The following is a 19,624-nucleotide window of genomic DNA, read 5'->3' as shown; positions in this document are numbered from 1 at the left end:
CAGTGTCTGCTTATTTGCTCAGCATACAGATTGAGTAAATATGGTGAGAAGATGCAGCCGTGACACACACTTTTGCTGATTTTAAACTGTGTCAGGATTCCCTTGTTCTGTTTGCTCAACTGCCTCTTGATCCATGTACAAGTTCCACATGAGCACAATGAAGGGTTCTGGAATTCCCATTCTTCTCAAGATTCTCCATAGTTTGTTATGATCTTTCAGTATTGCAACTCAAGGGGAAGAAAATCAAGCCTCAAGTTGCAATATAGAAAGATTCTGTGGGCAAACTGATAAATGATATCGGAAGCATCAAAAGAAGATGGAAAGAATAGAGTCATTGTATTCAGAAATATTTTTATAAAGTGACTAGTTTTAGCAGGCAAATCTTTGCTGGGTGAGGAGGTGGGGGCGGAATAGGGAGTGATGGGCTAGAATAACCTGAAGACAGGCAGAAGGTGCAGCTTTTCTTCTTGTAGGTACAACGGTGGGGACGGGAGTAGGGTGAGCACCCAGGAAGAAGCCAGGAACTGTAGCAAGTGAAGGGACAGCAGGGACCCAAGTAGGCATGATCAACAGGCCAGTCCCTGTAGTCCTGGAGCTTACAGCCTTACCAGTGCATGCTCACAGACAAGCAAACCAGCAATTACCACTTGGTACTCAGTTTGCAATGAGGATAGGTTGCAGGGGGGGGGAGGCTGGTACTGAGCCTGCATCTGGCAGATCCTGTAAGATGCTGTGACTAATGGCTTAGATTGGAAAGAGCTGGCCTCATCCTAAGTAAGTACAACAGGGAAGCGCTGAAAGACTTAAAGCAGCTAAGTGACAGGACCAAATTTGCATTTCAGTTAGAGCACTGGGGCATTGGGCCCTTGTTAGGTTTCCAACGGTTTTTCTCCTGAACCAGCCATCTCTAGTGTCTCGTCTGGTTTATGTCTTGTCTTGTTTTTCTTTCTCTTTCTCCCTCCTCTCCTGCTTCGTTCTCTCTGGGGCCCCACGCTGTCTTCTTCCTTGATGCCCGCTCTCTGATCCAAAGATCAGCCAGTAAAAAGCAGTCTCACCTATCCAGGTAAGAGGGGATCCAGGGTAACGGATGACAAAGAACCAGTCCCTTCCCCCTTTACATGTAGAAGTTATTAGTTGATTCTTGAACAAATGATGCCTTCTCATGGTTCTGAATTTAAAACGTACAAAGGGAACATAATGAAAATACCTCCAGCCCATCCACGCCCCCTTTGCCCAGTTGTTCTCCATGGAGGCAACCAGTGTCACTAGTTTTTTGTATCTTTGCAATGATATTTTAGATATTCTATACAAACACACATATGTATAACATATCTATTCCTTCTCTGTTTTACCGACTTTTTTTACTCTCTGCATAATATTGTATCTTGCTTTTTTCACCCAACAACAGACTGTGGAGCTCATTCCTTTTCAGTTGATACAGAACCTCCTGGCCGAATACTGTGTCCTTATATTGATACCCTGGAATGTATTTAGCCAGACACCTCCTGGGAGCATTTAGATAATTTCCAATGTTTTGCTTATACAAATGGTACTCCCTTGAATAACTGTCTACATAGTTACTTCCCATCAGTATGAATTGGAGACCGCTTTCTGAGGGATCACAATGACTCATTAGGTAGCTAGCAGGTTGTGTGCTTTTTGGAAAAAGGAGGGACCTAATGGGTTTGAGCTTCTCGCATGCATCTGTCAGGAACCTAATGAGGAGATCTTGCTAAATCTGGATGGGTGGCCTGTATCTCCCCCTCCCCCCCTGAGGTTTTAGGGTCTAAGGAAGCTGCCCAGGCTGGCTATGGGAGTGAGACTGAACGTGGGGTGGGAATACTGCCACCGAACCATCTAACCAGATTCCTGCGCCTGCCAGGGTATCCAAGAGATAAATGGAACTTTCAGAGACTTGGGCCCCTCCTTTCTTATAAAGTGTCAACGTTTCCAGTTAGCCCCCCAGTTAGTACCAAATGCTCAGGCACCCCCCTAAAAACCCCTCTCTTGGAGAGGTGGAACTTTGAGGGACAGAGAGATGATGTAAAATGGGGGTTGTCACTCCTGCTACAGCCACCACAGCCCTCAGCCGCTTTGTGTTCTTGCCCACCATGTCCGTACCTTCCAGCCTCCCCTTCCTCTGCGAGTAACCACCTAACTCTAACTAGCTGTTGTTTGTTTTTTCCCTGTCTTTTTCTTGCATTCATTTTCTCTGCTGCTCCGTTCTGTTCCATCAGCCCCATTGCAGCCTGGTAAGACCCAACAAGCGTGTGATGTGTGCACACCCCTTCTTGCTATGGTCTCTTTGTTTCTTGACTCCAGGAAGGGCTAGTTCCCTTCACACCTTGCTGGGTACTAATGAACTCATACTTGCCCTGCCAGCCCAGGATTCCAGATAGGTGGTATTGCCCATGGTATAGACATGGCTCTTCTCCCACCAGATGGAGTGGGATACTGTGTGGGAGGGTGGGTCTCTCTCTACCCGAGACTTAGGGCCCCACTTTACAGGGCCTCTTACCTCTGCAAGGCTGGTCCCTCCTCCTGGAACTCATCAATGTGCTTTTCTTTCTCCAGGTTAACAAGCCTGTCTTCTCTGGGAGATTCAGCACCTGAGCGCAAGTCTCCTTCCCACCACCGCCAGCACTCTGACACCTCTGAGACCACAGGTAACCACAACCTTGGAGTTGTAGACTCGTAGGCACAGAGGGGTATGCCCCTGCAGACAGATCTTATTCTACCCCAAGAATAAGACAACCCAGCCTTTATATGAATAGTGCATATCGTGTGTGGCATTGGTTTACAGGCTTTATATCAATTGCCTCAGGGTTCTTCACAGCAACTGTAGACAGTCGTTTTTCATACCTGTATTTGACATACGAGGATGCTGAAGCACAGAGGGCTTAAGAAACTTGCCCAGGAGCCCAAGCTTGTAGGAGACAGGATCAGGACTTGATACTGGTTGTTTGCCCCCAGAAGCCACGCTGTGGCCACTACAGGCCCAGTCAAGCTCCCTGCTCACATGTACAGGGTCTAGTACCCACCCACAGGGATGGAAACAGTCAGAATCAGAACCGCTCTTTTTCAAGGTTTGCAGGGGAGTGTACATGTGAAAAAAAGAAAGGTTTCTCCTCATTGATCCTTCCTGGGATTTGGCAAAGGGTCATTCTGGTGTCACCCAGAATGAGTTATTCAGATCCGCACACAGAAAGGGTCACCTGCCTTAGGGTCATTCTGGTGTCACCCAGAATGAGTTATTCAGATCCGCACACAGAAAGGGTCACCTGCCTTAGCCGTGCGCAAAGTGTCCCAGGGGCTTTTTATCACTAATGTGAAGGGTAGCCTGGACTTGGCCCTGCCCCTTCTCTGACTGACCCAGCTAGACAAACCGAAAGGGACAGGCAAGCACAAGAGCGTCATTGGGGCCTCAGAAGACAGCACTGTCTCGCACAGAATACAAAGTAGGTTAAAGGAGTTTGAGAATCACTGAAGGAGGCAAGTCACATTGTAGTGTGTTTGGACAGGATAAGTCTGGGGAATTTGGTTCATCTGGAACTACTTCCTGGAGAAAGGAACGCACTGAGCTTTTCCTAGTGACCCTGGCTTGTATGCATTACTTCTGGTGCCCAAGCCTGCCTGACCCACTCCCACCCTTTCTTGCCACCCCCAGGCCTCGTTCAGCGTTGTGTCATCATCCAGAAGGACCAGCATGGCTTCGGCTTCACAGTCAGTGGGGATCGCATTGTTCTGGTGCAGTCTGTGCGGCCCGGTGAGTGCTACCTACACCCTTCCTTCCTGCCATGGCCAGGACTTACAAAGTGGCTATGTCTTTGACAGAGCCTCCGTGCTTTGGGGAACTTGCCCAGGCTACTCTGGGGACTTTTGGGTGGCACGAGTAAACTGTCCTTGGGAACTCGGTGGAAGGCTTCACAAAATGCTACGGCACTGGGCAGGGCTCCCGGCTCACACCTGCTGCCTGTTCCACCGGTTGACAAGGCAGACAGAGCAGCAGAGTGCCGGACCACAGTGCCTCTCTTCAAGCAGACCTTCATGTGGCCTTGCTGAGTGCCCGCTGCGCTCACTGCTCTGCAGCCCTGGCAGGATCGCTCTTCCAGATGATTAGAGGACATGGTTGCAGCTACAGCTAACACCCACTGATAAATTACTCGACGCAAAATGGGGTGTGTTGAGGCAGGATGTGAGAGGGGTGAATTGTGGTTTGGGGCACAGTCATTCCCTTGGTTTATTTTGGGATGCCGCCTTAGAAGAGATAGGAGCCCCGGTGGCACAAGGAGTCTGCAGCTCAGACCACTAGCCGCTTCTCCAGAGAAAGATGAGGCTGTCTGCTCCTGTAGAGATCTGCAGTCTCGGCAGCCCTCAGAAACAGTTCTGTTCCGTCCTCGTACGGTCACTGTGAGTTGGAATTGACTCAGTGGTAGTGGGTTTGGTTTTCTTAGAAGAAATTGAATTTCAGATGTTTGGAGGATGGAAAGAAAAATTTGAAAACAGTGACAGGAAAGGAATTTGGTGGGAAGACAGTAAAAAGTTGGAGGGCATTGTATGCAGATTATGCAAGTGACAGATTATATCTAGAAGAGTTTTGAACACATGCCACATGAACACTATCACATGCCAGGTAGTGGACCCACTGTTGTTAAATGACCCGGAAAGAGATGGAGGAAGTATGGGCGAGTGGCTAGGATAGGGTGTAGAGCACATGTCTCCAAGAGACGTGAACTTCAGTGTAGCAAATGAGATTGGGCCTGGTGACGTGGTGCATGTGGGTTAGGCTAGTTGGATGGACATCAGAAAAAGTGGAAAGCCAGGTTAGCATGAAGGAGTCCCAGTGGTGGTGTGGCTACAGTGCACAGCAGTCAAGGGAAAGTCGTGAGCCCAGTAATGGCTCCACAGAAGGCAGAGCCGACAGTCTGCTTCTATAAAGATGGAGTCTTGAGAAAGTTTTGAAACTGACCGAAGTTGCAATTATACAATTCTACTTGACATGATTGAAATATAGATTGATACGTTATATGTATTAAATCCCAACTAGTAAAAAAAAAAAGATTGAATCTTGGAAATTCTTTTTTTTTTATTTAAAAACATTTATTTTTAGGGAATTTGATTCCAGAAATATTCTATGCATGCATAGAGTTGTATTATGCTTTTGAATGATCCACTTTTCCACTTAATAATGGAAGCGCCCTTCCTTCCTGCGGCTCTGCTGTTAAGAGTTGCAGGACCACAATTGGTTTATCCATGCTCTATGGAATCGACTCCCGGGTTGAAACAAAGTCATAGCTCGGTGTGCAGCAGAATGGCCTTCACTTGGCCTCTCCTTGGAGGAGTGCTGTGAAGCCCGTCGCTGTGCTTACTCTTCAGGGAATAGTTGAGCACGATGCATTAATTACACAGCCCCTCTCTCTGATGATGCAAAGGAGAAATGTCTTGGGGGTGTTGCTGTCAAGAACAGTTGATCTTTTCGAGAGTAATCGGTTAGTTTGGGGCCACAGCCATCCCGCTGACCACCCTCGCGCCTCCTCTGCTGGGTTTGATCCTCCGTTGGAATGACCAAGCATAGACCTCTCCAACAATACTCATTATAGAGGCTCAGCTCCTCTTGGTGGTACAGGGCCGGTGAGAGGGCAGGAGAGAGAGCGCGGTTTATTGCTGCTAACCAAGGCTTATATCTCTTTTTGAATCTTGGAAACTCTAGGAGGCAGTTCTAATCTTTCCTATAGGACCACTGTGAGTGGGAATTGTCTCTGTGGTAATGGGTTCGTGTTTTTGTTTATTTATAGTGCAAATTAGGAACCAAAATGTAATTTTAGAGGATCTGGGAAACATTCATGGGACAAGTGAAAAGAAAAATTTTAATCTATGATCAAAATGAGGTCTATAGCTTATTAAAAAAAAAACCATCCTTGTCATCAAGTCAATTTTGAGTCATGGTGACCCTATAGGGCAGGGTAGAACTGGGTAGCACTTCCCCCAAGGGTTTCTGCGACTGTAACTCTTAGCTCATAGCAGCATATAAATAATTATGACTTCTTACAAAGTCTGGAGGTTAATTATTCTATCAGTGGGAGGGTTGTTTTTCATGTCCAAGAGCAGAACGCTGAGAAGATCCTTGTGGTCTTGCCTCCCTTGTTCTCTCAAGGTCCCTGGACTAGAGCGGGGCAGAGCTAGTTACTATGTTTTCCACATAGGGGGTTTCTCAAAGTGTAACTTGTAGTCTACCTCAGAATCACCCAGGCCTTGAAACTTTTATTTCTGGCCCAACCCCTGAGATACTGGGTTACTTTTTAGCAAGGGGATCAAGAACTACGTTATTTTTGGGTTTTTGTTTTAACAAATCTCTCCCATGATTCTGTGCTCACTGAAATTCGAGGGCTTCTCCTCTAGTTCACTTACTTTAAAGAGTTTAATTTTTTTTTACATCAGTAAGTTACATGTCGTCACCTCTCATGCCCATACATTCAGGCACAGGGGCTCGCTCTTCTTTCTGCTCATGAATTAGCAAGGAATACCTCTTCCTGAAAACCTAGAGCGGTGTCAGGGAAGGAAGGTTCCTGCGTTCTGCATTGTCCACTTCCGACTGGAACTCTCTCCATTGGGAGCAGCTGTCTTTGCACAAGTCCTTCTCTGACTCTGCTCTGGACGCTCGTCAGGTCGCTTCCTGTGACTGGGGATTGGGGGATGCAAAAATCCCATTCGTTCACTGAAGATGATCTCTGATATCTGAAGAACCCCTGAGAAATATTTTTAAACATCTTTATGTCATTTTTTGTCTGATATAGTGATGGATGCCTGAGGGAAAAAACTGAGTTTAGATCTACATACTAAATATTGTGGTTTAAAATTTATTCAAAATTTAATTTGTTACAATCTGGGCATAGACTGTTTTGACTTGTTCTCATTTGCCAAGTCATAAGCACTATATATATAACTTTCAATTTTGTAAGTAAAAGCATAGCTTTTTTGACAAATAAGTTTAATTGAACAATCTTCTGTGTAGTTTTAGAACTCAGTATGAATGAAAATTCAAGTTTAACTTAAAAATAGACCAGAAACCCGTTTTGTGACTTGGCATTGGGGTGGGGATGTGTGCATCTTGAGAAATTGACTGGTGTACATAATGTTCCCTTATAGTTTCCTGATGGCAGCATAAGCCCTTTGCAAGTCCTCTTCCCTGAACAAGGCACTGTAGATGAGGGACGTCTCAAGTCCCAGTGTTGAACAGCTAAACTGGAACAGTGCCCCTCTTTTAAAACAAGAAGCATCTAGATGTGCTTCATGGGAGTTTTGTTTTGATCCCCTGGATGCAGCGCTCAGATTTGATGATCAGCTCAGGGCACATTTACCAAAGACGACATTATTTTTATGCTTCTCGTTAACTTGTTTTCAGCTTTAGTGATTCTTATGCTTCCTGGGTACAAGTCAAGCTAAGACCACAGTGCGCCTCCCACAGCCTCCTGTTGAGGGGTAACCTAAGAACGTCGTAAGCACATTCTTCTGAGCTCCTCACAGACGGTTCTTCATCTGGGCCATCGTAAAGGCAGAAACTTACATAGTTTACACATTTTTAAAGATAAATAAAAACAACCATTATTACCATATCTACTGACGTGCACTCCCAGAACATACATTTATTCTCTCAGGGCTTCACCACTGGTTGATGACTTGTTTTAATAATCTTTTCCCTGTTACCCTTAAAAATCATTATGGTTTTAATATGCTCTTATCTAATGTAGTAAGCTCCATCTTCCCATTAGATTATAAGGGAAACGAGTTTGACCTTGGAACATACTCAGCTGCCTTTCAATAAAGCGTGCGTGCATGTGCGCTTGCATCCCCCCCCCCCCCCCCACACACACACACACTCACACACAGGCACGCGCACACATATAATCTTCTTGGAGCCTGGTCTTGCCTGTCTCCCTTCTTGGCCTCATTACAAGCAGTCTGGCATTTGAGTTAGGTAGAGGGGACAGCAGGAGATGTAACTGTCTAGAGTTCACTTTAGCTCAACAAATAGTTGTATTATTGGAGCCAACTAGAATGTATGCCCAATATTTGGGGTACTTAACCTAATGCAAAGGGCCCTTGGGCTGCAGTGACTCAGTGCTCAGCAGTTAAACGAGTAAGGGACAGAGCAGTCTGCTTCCATAAAGATTTCAGCCTATAGAACCTCATGGGGCAGTTCTGATTGGACCTGACACCGGTGAGGGGAAGTGTTGGCGGAGTCAGCTGACAGGGCCTGTGGGGTAGGTTCCGTGGGCTCTGCTGACCAGCTTTGTCCTTACAGGAGGTGCAGCCATGAAAGCTGGTGTGAAAGAGGGTGACCGCATCATCAAAGTGAGTGAGCCCCCGTCCCTCGCCCTGCTCTTGGACACCGGAGGGAGGCCGGGGCCTTGGCCTCTCCCTCAGCTCACAGCTGCTCGTCAGCCACTGTGAGAATGTGGCGATTAGGAAGGGGGGGGTTAAGATAGCTAGGTTCCATGTTCTAGTCACTTTAATTCTAAAAGACCAGGTATTATTACCCCGATTCACAAATGATGAAAACAACATTAAGAGGAAGAGGTGGTGACTGGGGAAGGCTTCATTCATCTTCCTCAGCCTGGCATTCGCTGACTTGAGGTTGCTGCCAGTTCTAAAACCTCAGAATCTGCCCTATTAGGTGAAGGCATAGAGTCCCAAACTTATGTGGCTTCCTGCCCCCCTTTCAGGAAAAAAAAAACAACATTTTTTTTTAAACTGGCAATTAAAGGCTATAGCCTATAATTCGGGGTAAAATGTAGGTGCCTGTTTTCGCAGTGCCTCCTGGAGCCCACCCCCAGGGGGCGGTATAACTCACGTTGGGCAACACTGGTTTAGTGCTTTCCTCTGCAGAGAACTAGAAGGGCTGCGGAAGTCCGAGATGAGGATCCCAAGGCCTCTGGTGAGGAAGCCGTGTGTTTCAATCACCCTACACGGACTTGTGTAGGAGGTCAGGAAAGTACGAGGGGGCGGGCTTCAACAAGTTTTTAGGAAAACTGGAACGAGAAGACCACTGTATTTTCAACAGACTTTTTGAAGGCCCCTTATAAAAATAGTGCCAAAAATGAATGAACAAATTGAAACATTGTCGTCGTGTCCCATCCCTCACCCCTCCCAGGGAGACAAAACAGGTTATAGATGTGAACAAATATGCAGAGTGAGTGGAGTCCGCTCCAGCACATGGAGAATGGCTTCCTGTGGAAGCCGCTCCTGGGCTCCCAGCACCACCGTGCAACAAATGCTTTTTTGCAATGAGTGCCCCTTTCTCCTGACAGGTGAACGGCACCATGGTGACCAATAGCTCACACCTGGAGGTGGTGAAGCTTATCAAATGTGAGTTGGCGACAGAGACAGCGGGGACGGGGAGCAGGTGGGCCGAGAGGAGGCTTGTTGGCCGGGAGGCGGTGCAGTGGCATCTTTAATCTTGCAGTGGAGTGATCCGCTTGGGCTGCCACAGTGCGCTGTGATTGCTTGAAGTGGCGACACACTGTGTCCCTCATCTGACGTCTTTGGTCTGCCTGCATCCATCTTTGCCTTGCTGTGGAGACCGTGCCCCACAGAGACCAGGTCCAGCTCAAGTACAGTTGGCCCTCAGCTTGCATCCTCAGACCTTTTTCCTTCACATCCTTACTGTTTTTTTGGGGAGAGCAGAAATATTCTTTGTTTGCAAGGCTTGCATGGCCCAAGCAGTTGAGCCAGTGCAGGTAAGCAGATAGACGCAGCAGACATTGAGGAAAGAATGAGAGGATGTGGTGGTTTGCAGCAGGTAGAGGGCTAGAATGGCTGAGTCTGCTCCGTGATAGGCAGGTCGTGTGCTTCATGGGGGCTTTACATTGGCTCATTCATGAGTGAGAGAAAGGAGGAAATGGGTGGCCCATGGGGATGGAGTGTTGGTTGAGGTCTGTGCTTGAAGAGTGGGAAGGAAGCAGTACTTGAGCAGATGCAAGGTAGGGGGCGAGAGTTAGAGACTGGATGAGGTGTTAGAGGTGAGAGTTTAACCTATAGAATTACAGCAGAAAGAGGGAGAAACTCATCCTATGTACCGGGACTGTCTGGCTCTCCGGAACAAGACAGCGATCGATGCAAGCTCTCTCCATCTGTTTTCCTCCAGCTGGTGCCTACGTAGCACTGACTCTCCTGGGCTCTTCTCCATCTTCCGTTGGTGTCTCTGGGCTCCAGCAGGATCCAGCCCCAGCAGGAGCCCCCCGAGTCACCGCTGTGATCCCACCACCACCGCCTCCACCACCGCTGCCACCTCCACAGCGCATCACAGGTCCCAAACCACTGCAGGTAATGGGCCTCCTGGCTCCCCTTCCTCACTCTGTTGTCCGTGTAAAGAGCTCCCCACTGGAGCGGAAAGCAGGTTATACTTAATAAAATTCTGGCTAGCAGAAAGATAAGCCAAAGACATATGAAAGGCCATCAAAAAGTCAAACAGGAAGGACTGCATTTAGGGGTTGCTCCAGGCCTTAGTGTCCTCTTCCTATGTAAATGCATTGGCGGTCTTGACAGTTAAGTATGTCTCCTCGGGGTGTGAAAGGAGGCCCTTTGAGTTGCCTCCTCACAGGACAAAGGGTGCATACCTCCAGCACGGACCAAGCGTGTCTGTGAGACACTATTGCCAGTCGGTGTGACCAGGGTATGGCATAGAGTCAAAGAGTAGGAGAAAGTTCCTAGAAAGCAAAATGCTGCTTGGAGCAGATACCTGGAGCCAGTTGGCTAGAAGTTGAAAAGGAGAAAAGGACAAGAGTAAAGAGCACTGTAGGACTGTGGGAAACCTGTGTGAGGAGCGGAAAGAGGACACGGTACAGGGAACAGGGAACAGGATTTTCTGTTGGATACTAGGAGATTAAGCCAGCAAGCACTGGGAGAAAGAGGTTGGAAAGCAATTTGATACCAGAGTGATTACAGCTAAAGTTTCAAGGAAGTTCAGGAGTAAAAATATGTTTTGTTTTTAATCTGAATTCTGTTGAGGTACTGAGAGTTTGCAAAACATGCTGATGGCCAGGTTTTATTCTTCAGGGTTCCTAGTCCAAGAATCAGCTAGTAGAGGAGAGTGAAGCTATTGAACTGGTCTCACTACTGTTGTGTTTTCCTTTCCGAGGACTCTGAAGTTCAAAAACATGCCACTCAGATCCTTAGGAAGATGCTGAGGCAGGAGGAGAAAGAGTTACAGGTAAGACTACTACTGAGGATAGTCAGGCTGCTGCCGTATGAAAGAGTGTGCTTTCAGAGCCATCTGCCAGTATGTGCAACTCAGTCTACAAGTCATGTCCTGTCTCTGTGACAACTTGCGAAACAAAATCTCAGAACCATGTGAGTGTTGTACTAGACAAGTAGAATTTGTGAAAGCAGAATTTGACTAGTAGACCTTGTGAGTAATAGAGTAGTGAACACGAGGACAGAATGCACACAAGTTCTGAGAGGCAGGTAGGATAAAAAGGGAATATTGGGACTGAGTATACTCAAAGTCGGTTGGAAATAATCCTGGCTTCCAAGGAAAGGAAGAATAAGAGAGAAGGAGTAGCAAAGGTAAGTTAATGGTGAGGTCAGCTGATTAAAGTGGAGGCTCTGTGGTAGAGAGAATGAAGAGGAATTTCCAGGGGTAAGGATGATGTACACAAGGAAGCGTAAGCTGCTTAATTAGGCTGGAGGAGAATGACCACATTCCTATTACAGCTGTGACTTGCAGCTACCTCCTCACCCCTTCATTTTAGTTTAGCAAGTTACTGTTAGTGCCCACTGTCTGTAAAGTATTATTGTAATACCTGTGGTGTACAGAGATGAAGAAGGTTGTACATTTCTTGCCTTCAGCATGTTGAACTCTAATTCAAATTCCAGTGGGAAAGAGAGTGGACTAAAAGAAGAGAGCAGTTAATTAACAATGGGAGATGTGGGAAAGGCTCCACAGAAAGGGGATAGCCTTTCAGTTAGCTAAGTGTGAGACTTATGAGAGTGGGCCAAAACAAATGTACATAGGGAAAGGAATGCTAGTGAGTGGAAAACATAAATCAAGATGTGAGATGTGAAAACATACTCATTTATTTAGCAGGCATTGAGTTTCTGCTGTTGGGTATTGCCCCAAGTGTATGTAGGGGGAAGGGGGAGAGGTAAATGGGGCATTAGGGTCAGGGGTGAAGTGGGTACAAAGATAAATGAGAGATGAGCCTTTCTTTCAAGGTGTTTGCAATCTGGTAGGATATGGCTGGGTGAATGAATAGTTAATGTACGTCTTAGTAAATGTTGATAATTAAATGTTGAAATGTCATAGAGTAATCAAAACAGTGTGGTGTTGGCAAAGAATAGTCTTACAGATTAATGGAATAGAATTGAGAGCCTAGAAATTAACCTTCATATCTATGGTCAGTTGATTTTTGACAAAGGTGCTAAGACAATTCAGTGGGCAAAGATTAGTGTCTTCAACAAATGGTACTAAGACAATAGATATCCACATGCAGAATAAGTTTGGATCCTCTGTTATTCTGGGTTGACTAGAGAAACAAATTCATAGAAACTCATATATGTGTAAGAGAGAGCTTTATATCAAAGAGTAATTGTATATTGAGAAAACATCCCAGCCCTGTCCAGATCAAGTCCATAAGCCCAATATTAGCCATATGTCAGATACCAGTCCATAAATTCCTCTTCAGACTCACGCAGCCATGCAATAATTCCGAATGCAGGAAGATGACAGGCCAGTGGGTAGAAAGTCTTGTGGATCCAGTGGTGGTGGAAGTATCTTTGTGTTGGTATGGGTCTCCACATGGATCCTCCAGCTCCAGGGCTCTGGCTCCATCAATGTGGCTCCATGTGGCTTGTCAACAGGAATGTCTTGCAAGGAGAGAATGTGTGGCTGCCAATGAGCTATTTATCTCTGGCGCCGCCACATGAGGTCAGCAAGCTGCAACCTGGTTGACAGGCCAAACTCCACCCCTTCACTCTTGATAGTCTCAAATTGACAACAAATTATGTAGCTACCACACACACCATCTCCAAAAATTAACTCATGTCCATTACAGTAAAAGATGAATTAAGATCTCAAATATAAGAGCGTTAGCCTAAATTGCATAGTTTATAAGAACTAGAAACATAGTTTTGGTGAAAACACAGTTGTAAATCTTTATGGCAACAGTTTCTTACAAATGACATCAAAAGCACAAACAACCAAAGGGAAAAGTGATAACGTCGGACTGCCATCAAAATTTAAAGCTTTCGTGCATCAAAGGCACCATGAAGACAGTAAAAAGACAACTCACAGGGTGTAAGAGAACACAAGTTAGACATCTGATAAGGTTCTAGTGCTAGAATATAGAAGCACTCTTACAACTCAGCAATAAAAAGGCAAATAACCCAACTGAAAAAAGAGCAAAGGATGTGATTGGATAGCTCATAAAGAAGACATTCGATGGTCAGTAAGCACATGAAAAGATGTTCCACACCATTACTTATTAGAGGAATGCAAATCAAAACCTCAGTGTATACTCACGAGCATGGGTGTAAATCAAAATAACAGAACCTAAGTATTGGCAAAATGTAGAGAAATCGCCTTCATATATTACCAATGGGAATGTAAAAGAATCCAGCCACCGTGAAGCGTTTGGCAAGTTTTTAAAATGCTGCACAGTGTTACCATATTAACCCAATAGTTGCATTCGTAGGTCTATGCCCAAGAGAATTGAAAAGTTATGTTCACAGAAAAGCAACAATTATTCATAATCACCACAAAGTAGTAACAATCCAAATGTAACAATCCATCAGCTAATGAGTAGATAAATAAAATGTGGGAAACTGTAGTTATCAATCAGTACCTAAAGGAATGAAGTGCAGATACATACTGCAACATCGGTGGCCTTTAAAGCATGCAGAGTGAAAGAAGCCGTACACAATTCCAGTTGTCTGGAATACCCAAAGTAAACCCAGGAAAGGCAAGATGCAGCTGATGGCTGCTGGTGGCTGTGGGAATGGAGGGGTTGGGAGCTACTCTGCTAGCAAGTATGAGTTTCTTTTTGGAGTGGTGGAAGTGTTCTGGAATTAAATACTGCAGTGGTTGTACAACACTGTGCGTATATGAAGAGCCAAGGAATGGTACACTTTACAGTGGTGAAATGTGTAGTATGAGGGAACTTTGAAGATTCGTGAAAAAATAGAATTAAAAGATAGAAATGAGGAAAACAAACAAAAACCCTATTTTTCACCATAAGCACCAAGACACTTTCGTAAGAAGTAATGCCAGCCATTTATTCCATTCATAAAGAACTAAGGGTCCTGAACTTTGTCAGTATAAGTACAGTTTGTTTTACATTATTAACTGACTAAAGAAAAATGGGTGTCCTTTAAAGATTTTTGTAGACTAGGAAGCAAAATGAAGCCAGAAAGAGCCAAATCAGGACTGTAAAGTGAGTGTCTAATGATTTCCCATTGAATCTTCAAAAATTGCCCTTGTTTGATGCAAAGAATGGGCAGGAGCATTGAAAATCTCATTGGTTGGAAAGTGCTCTGGGCCTTGAATACCAAGATGAGTTTGGAGTTGATGCTGAAGGCAATGGGAACTGGCTAAGGAATTTTGATAGGAGAGTGATCATATTTTCCAATGTATTTTGGAGAAATGTATTAAGAGGATTGATCCAGTCATGCAGAAAAGAAATGATGGGTTTGGCAAGACCAGAATGAGTAAGAACAGAAAGGTGGGACAGAAATGGGAGGTCCAATCAGTGGAGGATATGAACTAGAAAAGGAAAATCACGGAGAAGAAGGAGTAAAAGGTGGCTTTCAAAGTAGATGCCTAAATATATGCTGATGCCATTGATAGAGCCAAGTGAAGGACAGGAGCTGGGTTTAAGGAAAAGAAACGAAGAGCGGCCTTAGACCAGCTGAGTTTGAGCTGTATTCAGATAGACTGCCCACCCGCCATATGTAAGGGCTGAAGCTCAGGAGAGAAGCTGGGTTGAAAGATTGAAGCATTCTAAGGGTGCAGGTGGCAGTTGAGTTTGGGAACTGGATGAGATTACCATCACGCAGGGCATTGGTGGTGCAAGGACAGCAGGGTTGAAGGTGGAATTTTGGAAACCCTGCTTCTGTAGCAGACAGAACCAGCTTCCAACATCGCAACATGTGCTCTTATTTTTGTATTGTTTTCTTGCCCTTTCCCCTGATTGGACTAGGTTCCTTAAAGGTAGGACCACGCTTCTTAGTTCTACATTTATAAAAGTTCTACATTTATAGAGACCCCACGTAGCACAATGTCCGGCACATATTAAGTCTAAGTAAGTGTTTGTGAGACTGAAGACTGGGCCTAGATTTAAAAGTGTAGGCAGCGAGTGAGGGAAGGGATAAGCTGATGAAGTCAGTATGTGAGAAGAGCCAAGGCAGTGCAGGGTAAGTGAAGGCGGAGCAAAACTTCAAGGGGGAAGGATTCAAAACAGGTGAGGTGAAGATGTGACCCCTAGGCTTGGTGGGTAGGTCATTTTGCTCTTGGAAAAAGTAGCTGTTGATGAACAGCCGTCTAAGGTGCAACTCTGGGTCTCTCTCCAAGAGTTGTGTGGAGGAGAGAGGAGTGAAGACCATCACAGACACATGGGAAGAGTTAGTCCCACGGACTCGTGGACCGTGTTACTCACAGCCTCTAAGTCCCCAGACCAGAAAAAACTAGAAGATGCCCTGCTACCACTACCCACTGCTCCAAAAGATCTCAGCGAGAGGTCCTCAGAGAGTAGGAGAAAAACAGAACCAAAGAATAACGTTCTAAATCATGAAAAAGACCAGGCTTACTGGTCAGAGAGAGACTAGAAGAACCCCCTGAGACTGGGGTCCTTAGTCACCCTTCAGGTCTGGAAGTGGACTCACCCCCAGGGCTCAATTTTCAGCCAAACAATAGACAGGTCCATATGGGGAATCATAATACCAGGGAGTTACACAATACCTTAGGATAATCAAGCATTTGAGAGCAAAAGGTCAGTATACACCCAAAGACAAAATTTAAAAGGGTTGGGGAAAGGACAAGAATGGAAGGCAGCAAGATAGTGTAGAAGTGGGATGGGTGACATTACATTGTGGGGGTTGCAGTCGATGAGGATAACGGAAGATAACGTGTGTATTATTGAATGGAGAACTGGTCTTCCCTGTAATTCTTCATCCAGTTCACAGTACCTTGAAAAGAGCCGCCGTAATGAAGAGATGGAGAGGTGGCCAGAGTGGTGTGTGTTGAGGAGAGACTGGAAGGAGTGTGAGGCCCTGACTGGGGACAGGAGACTGAAGAACGGGGCAGGGGATTGAGAATAGTCAAAGCCGAAGAAAAAGGTTGTGTTGTTGGGCTTTGGTTTTGTTTTTGTTTTTAAGAGAGAATTAACGTGTGTTTGTAGAAGGAAGGAGCTACAATGGGAGTGGTGATTTAAAGATAGGTGAATGGCTCCTAAGCTGAGCCCGGAGACTTGAAAATTAGCCTTTATGAAGAGTTCAAGAGAGTGTCTCATCTGAGGCAGGAGGAAAGAATGACGGGAGATAATTTCAAGTGGCATTCAGGCTAGAGGTCTCCCCTTTCCTGCAGGAGTACCCCCAGTGCAGCCCCCACCCGTCCGCCGTGAAGGCTTCTGCATGGCTGTGACGGTGCAGGTTTCAGTGGCGCTCACAGAGTAAGGCAGACTAGGAAGAGAGGCTTGGCCATCTACTCCCCCAAATCAGCCTGTGATCACAGTGGTCCTGTCAGTCCCTTTATGCAGGGGCTCCCCAGGAATTAGGGGCTGACTGGCAGCTGACACCAATGTGGAGAGAACTCAATGCTTGGTAGGCCTGGAGAAGGTGAATTATTAAGTGTGGGGAGTTTGTAGAAAGGTGGTCAGCTAGCCGAGAGACCCCAGATGACCGCGCACAGCATGGAAAGGCCTTCCAAAAGGTCTTGGAGAAATTCCACCATCTTTCAGCTCCATCTTCCCACAAACTTGCTGAAGCCCCCTCAGATGTGAACCCAATGTGTTTAATTATTTAACCAACAAGATCAATGGAACCTTTCTTTCTGTAAAATAATAAGAGCTGCCCTGAATTCACTTGTAACGGTGTGCCCGAGGCCGTGTGAAATGCGTTACATGATCTCAGCGCACCCTGCGAGGTATTGTCGTCTCCATTTTATCAATGCAGACATACTGAAGCTTGTCCAAGTCTACACAGCTAGTAAGTGGAGGTGCCAGCGTTCACAGGCAGATCTCCCTGACGGCAGGGCCCAGGCTCTAGACCACTGCGCTGTACTTGAGTGCAGACAGTGAGGAGGACGAGATGCGTGGTTGGACAGGATGCCTACCGCAGGCTGAGGGTGGGGAACTGGCTCCTAGTCAGCACTGCTGCTTCTCATCCCCCCATGGTTTTGCTGTCTGTACATTGCCTCTCTAGCACCTGTTTGTGTACTGCCCTGAATGCTCACTTCAATGTTTCACACATAAGCAGTAGTCTAGAAAAACATCTTGTCTTTGTTAAAATGCTAGGCGTCAGCTGGGCCTCGATGGCTGAGTCCCCTTTGGACAGGCCTTTGGATTTTGTCTTTGTTCCCTACCTGCCTCATGTGTTCTACTGCTTCTCCTTGTCGATCCCTTTTCCTGACCCTCCTCATGTTGAAGTCATAAGCATCTCTCAGAAGACTTAAGATCTCTTTCCTGCTCTTCGTTTGGGGGTAACTCCTGCCTCTTCTTCCCACTGTGGCGTCATCCCTTCTCTACTAACCACCCTCTGCCTTTTCCCTCCTGCCTCTCCTCCTCACCTCCCAGCGTATCTGTGAGGTGTATAGCCGGAACCCCGACAGCCTGCTGGAAGAGCAGATTGAAGGTACCCGGCGGCGAGTCGCTCAGTTACAGCTGAAGATCCAGCAGGAGACTGGTGGCTTAGTGGTGAGTGCTGGTAGGCGCAGCTCTAGGAAGGGCACTGTGCAAGCCGATTCGGGGATCATTACAGAGAAAGTAAGGACGGAAGGCTGTGAGCCATGCCAGCACCCCAGGGCTAAGCTAATGATAATTATTATTATTTTTATTTTAAGTCCACAGTTCTCTATTTTACTGCAAAGAGGCTGAGCACGATCCCTGGCACTTGAGTGCCCTATAAAGAAAAGGCCTCTTTCCTGCCCTCTAAGAAATGACTGTTACAGTGGAAAGAAGAACTCAGAGAGGGCCCGCTTTTTGTCTCTTAAATTCTTCCTCTACTTCGAGGCACTTCCTCACATACGTGCATCTGACTCATGACTTGCCTGGTAGCTTTTTCCACCGCCCACCCCTCCTGTAATGGGTCTTCTCACAGAAATCACAGCAAGACTTAAAGACAGCCTGAGTGGGGGGGGTTCCCTCTTGGCGGCTTGTGGAAGATCCCGGTGAGGAGACCCCCAGCATCACCGGCGCTCATCAGGAGCTTCACCAGTAGGGTTGTACCTCCGGCAGGCCGAGCTTCTTGGGGTAACTAAAAAGAAACTGGAGGGAACCCAGCAATAATCCTTGTTGAAGCCAGTAAAGATTATTTGAAGGTTTTTTTTAAGAATATGCAGATCAAAAAAGTTTGAGAATCACAGGGTAATCCATTTATTTTAGCTTTCATTTCCGGAAGGACTTCCCAATATCAGATGGTTATTTATTGCAAGCTCAGGTTCTGCACCTGGATTGTCTAGATTAAAATCCCACCTGTAGTATCGTCTGCTGTTAAGATCTTGGACAAGTTCCTTAATCCCCGAGAGCCTCGGTTTCCTCATTTATAAAATGGAGATCACAATGCACTGCAGGAGGGGAGGGGTCCCGGGAAAATTCAGTCATGGCCTCTGCACAGAGGCTGTTTGAGCGTGCACTGTCACTGCTGGTGTCCGTGCAATCGTACGCCACCAGGTGGTGAGCCCAGGGACCTGAGTTCAAATCCTGGGGTATCGTTTACCTCCTGGGTCACTTGGGCAAGTGACTTAAGGTTTCTGAGCCTCTGTCTTCTCGTTTATCCTGTGAGGGTAACACACCTAACCAGAGCTGCTGAAGGATGAAATGAGACCTAGAAAAGACCTGGGCAAGAGAGCACTGTCAGCGAAGCTTCCTCCCCCAGTGTGGCCAGTCAGCCCCAGGCCAGCGGCCCTCCATCCCCTCCAAGGGCTCTCCAGGTCGACCGTTCCTGCCTCAGTCACCTGCTAAGTTCACAGAGTTAATGTCTAACCTGACTAAGGCAGTGCATGTTTTGAGATCCAAGGTGATACATGATGTGAGATTTTAGAATTCTGCTCATAGTAAAGCTCCCACCCCACCATGATCAGGGGTCACCATCCTTCTCAAACTATCCAAATGAAGTGGTACTTCATCTAGCTGGGCAGTATAAGCCAGTGATGCAGAAAAGGGCACCAGTCATAAACAAAGAAAGCTTTGATTGGAGGAAGGAAACCGTGGGAGCAGAGGTTCACAGAATTTGTCACTCTCTGGTCTTTCTTTTTTAGGACATATTTCCCCTGTACGGTGACACCAGCCAGAGATCATCAGAAGGTGAGCCCCACCCTCTGCGACCCCCCCTATGTCTCTCTTTTTTTTTTTTAACATTTTATTAGGGGATCATACAACTGATATCACAATCCATACACACATCAATTGTGTAAAGC

General features: G+C 46.3%; 1 protein-coding gene across 5 annotated transcripts in view; it reads left to right on the top strand.

Moving 5' to 3' along the window:
* The window catches only part of ARHGEF11 (Rho guanine nucleotide exchange factor 11), a 72,469-nt gene that overhangs the window by 14,251 nt on the left and 38,594 nt on the right, over positions 1 to 19,624 (top strand). For 4 of the 5 annotated variants that reach the window (XM_045298403.1, XM_045298402.1, XM_045298405.1 and 1 more), the window contains exons 2-9: positions 2,575 to 2,666; positions 3,668 to 3,766; positions 8,303 to 8,352; positions 9,309 to 9,366; positions 10,145 to 10,323; positions 11,138 to 11,209; positions 17,784 to 17,903; positions 19,466 to 19,511. In XM_045298403.1, coding sequence (XP_045154338.1) covers positions 2,575 to 2,666; positions 3,668 to 3,766; positions 8,303 to 8,352; positions 9,309 to 9,366; positions 10,145 to 10,323; positions 11,138 to 11,209; positions 17,784 to 17,903; positions 19,466 to 19,511 — 716 coding nt within the window. The remainder of the gene's footprint in view (positions 1 to 2,574; positions 2,667 to 3,667; positions 3,767 to 8,302; positions 8,353 to 9,308; positions 9,367 to 10,144; positions 10,324 to 11,137; positions 11,210 to 17,783; positions 17,904 to 19,465; positions 19,512 to 19,624) is intronic. The other variant, XM_045298406.1, reaches the window with a different exon arrangement.

This window comes from Echinops telfairi, unplaced genomic scaffold (assembly GCF_000313985.2).
Source record: "Echinops telfairi isolate 266 unplaced genomic scaffold, ASM31398v2 ScPeMD7_7425;HRSCAF=8463, whole genome shotgun sequence".
NCBI classification, from domain to species: Eukaryota; Metazoa; Chordata; class Mammalia; order Afrosoricida; family Tenrecidae; genus Echinops; species Echinops telfairi.
This window is presented reverse-complemented; position numbering and strand designations above follow the sequence as displayed.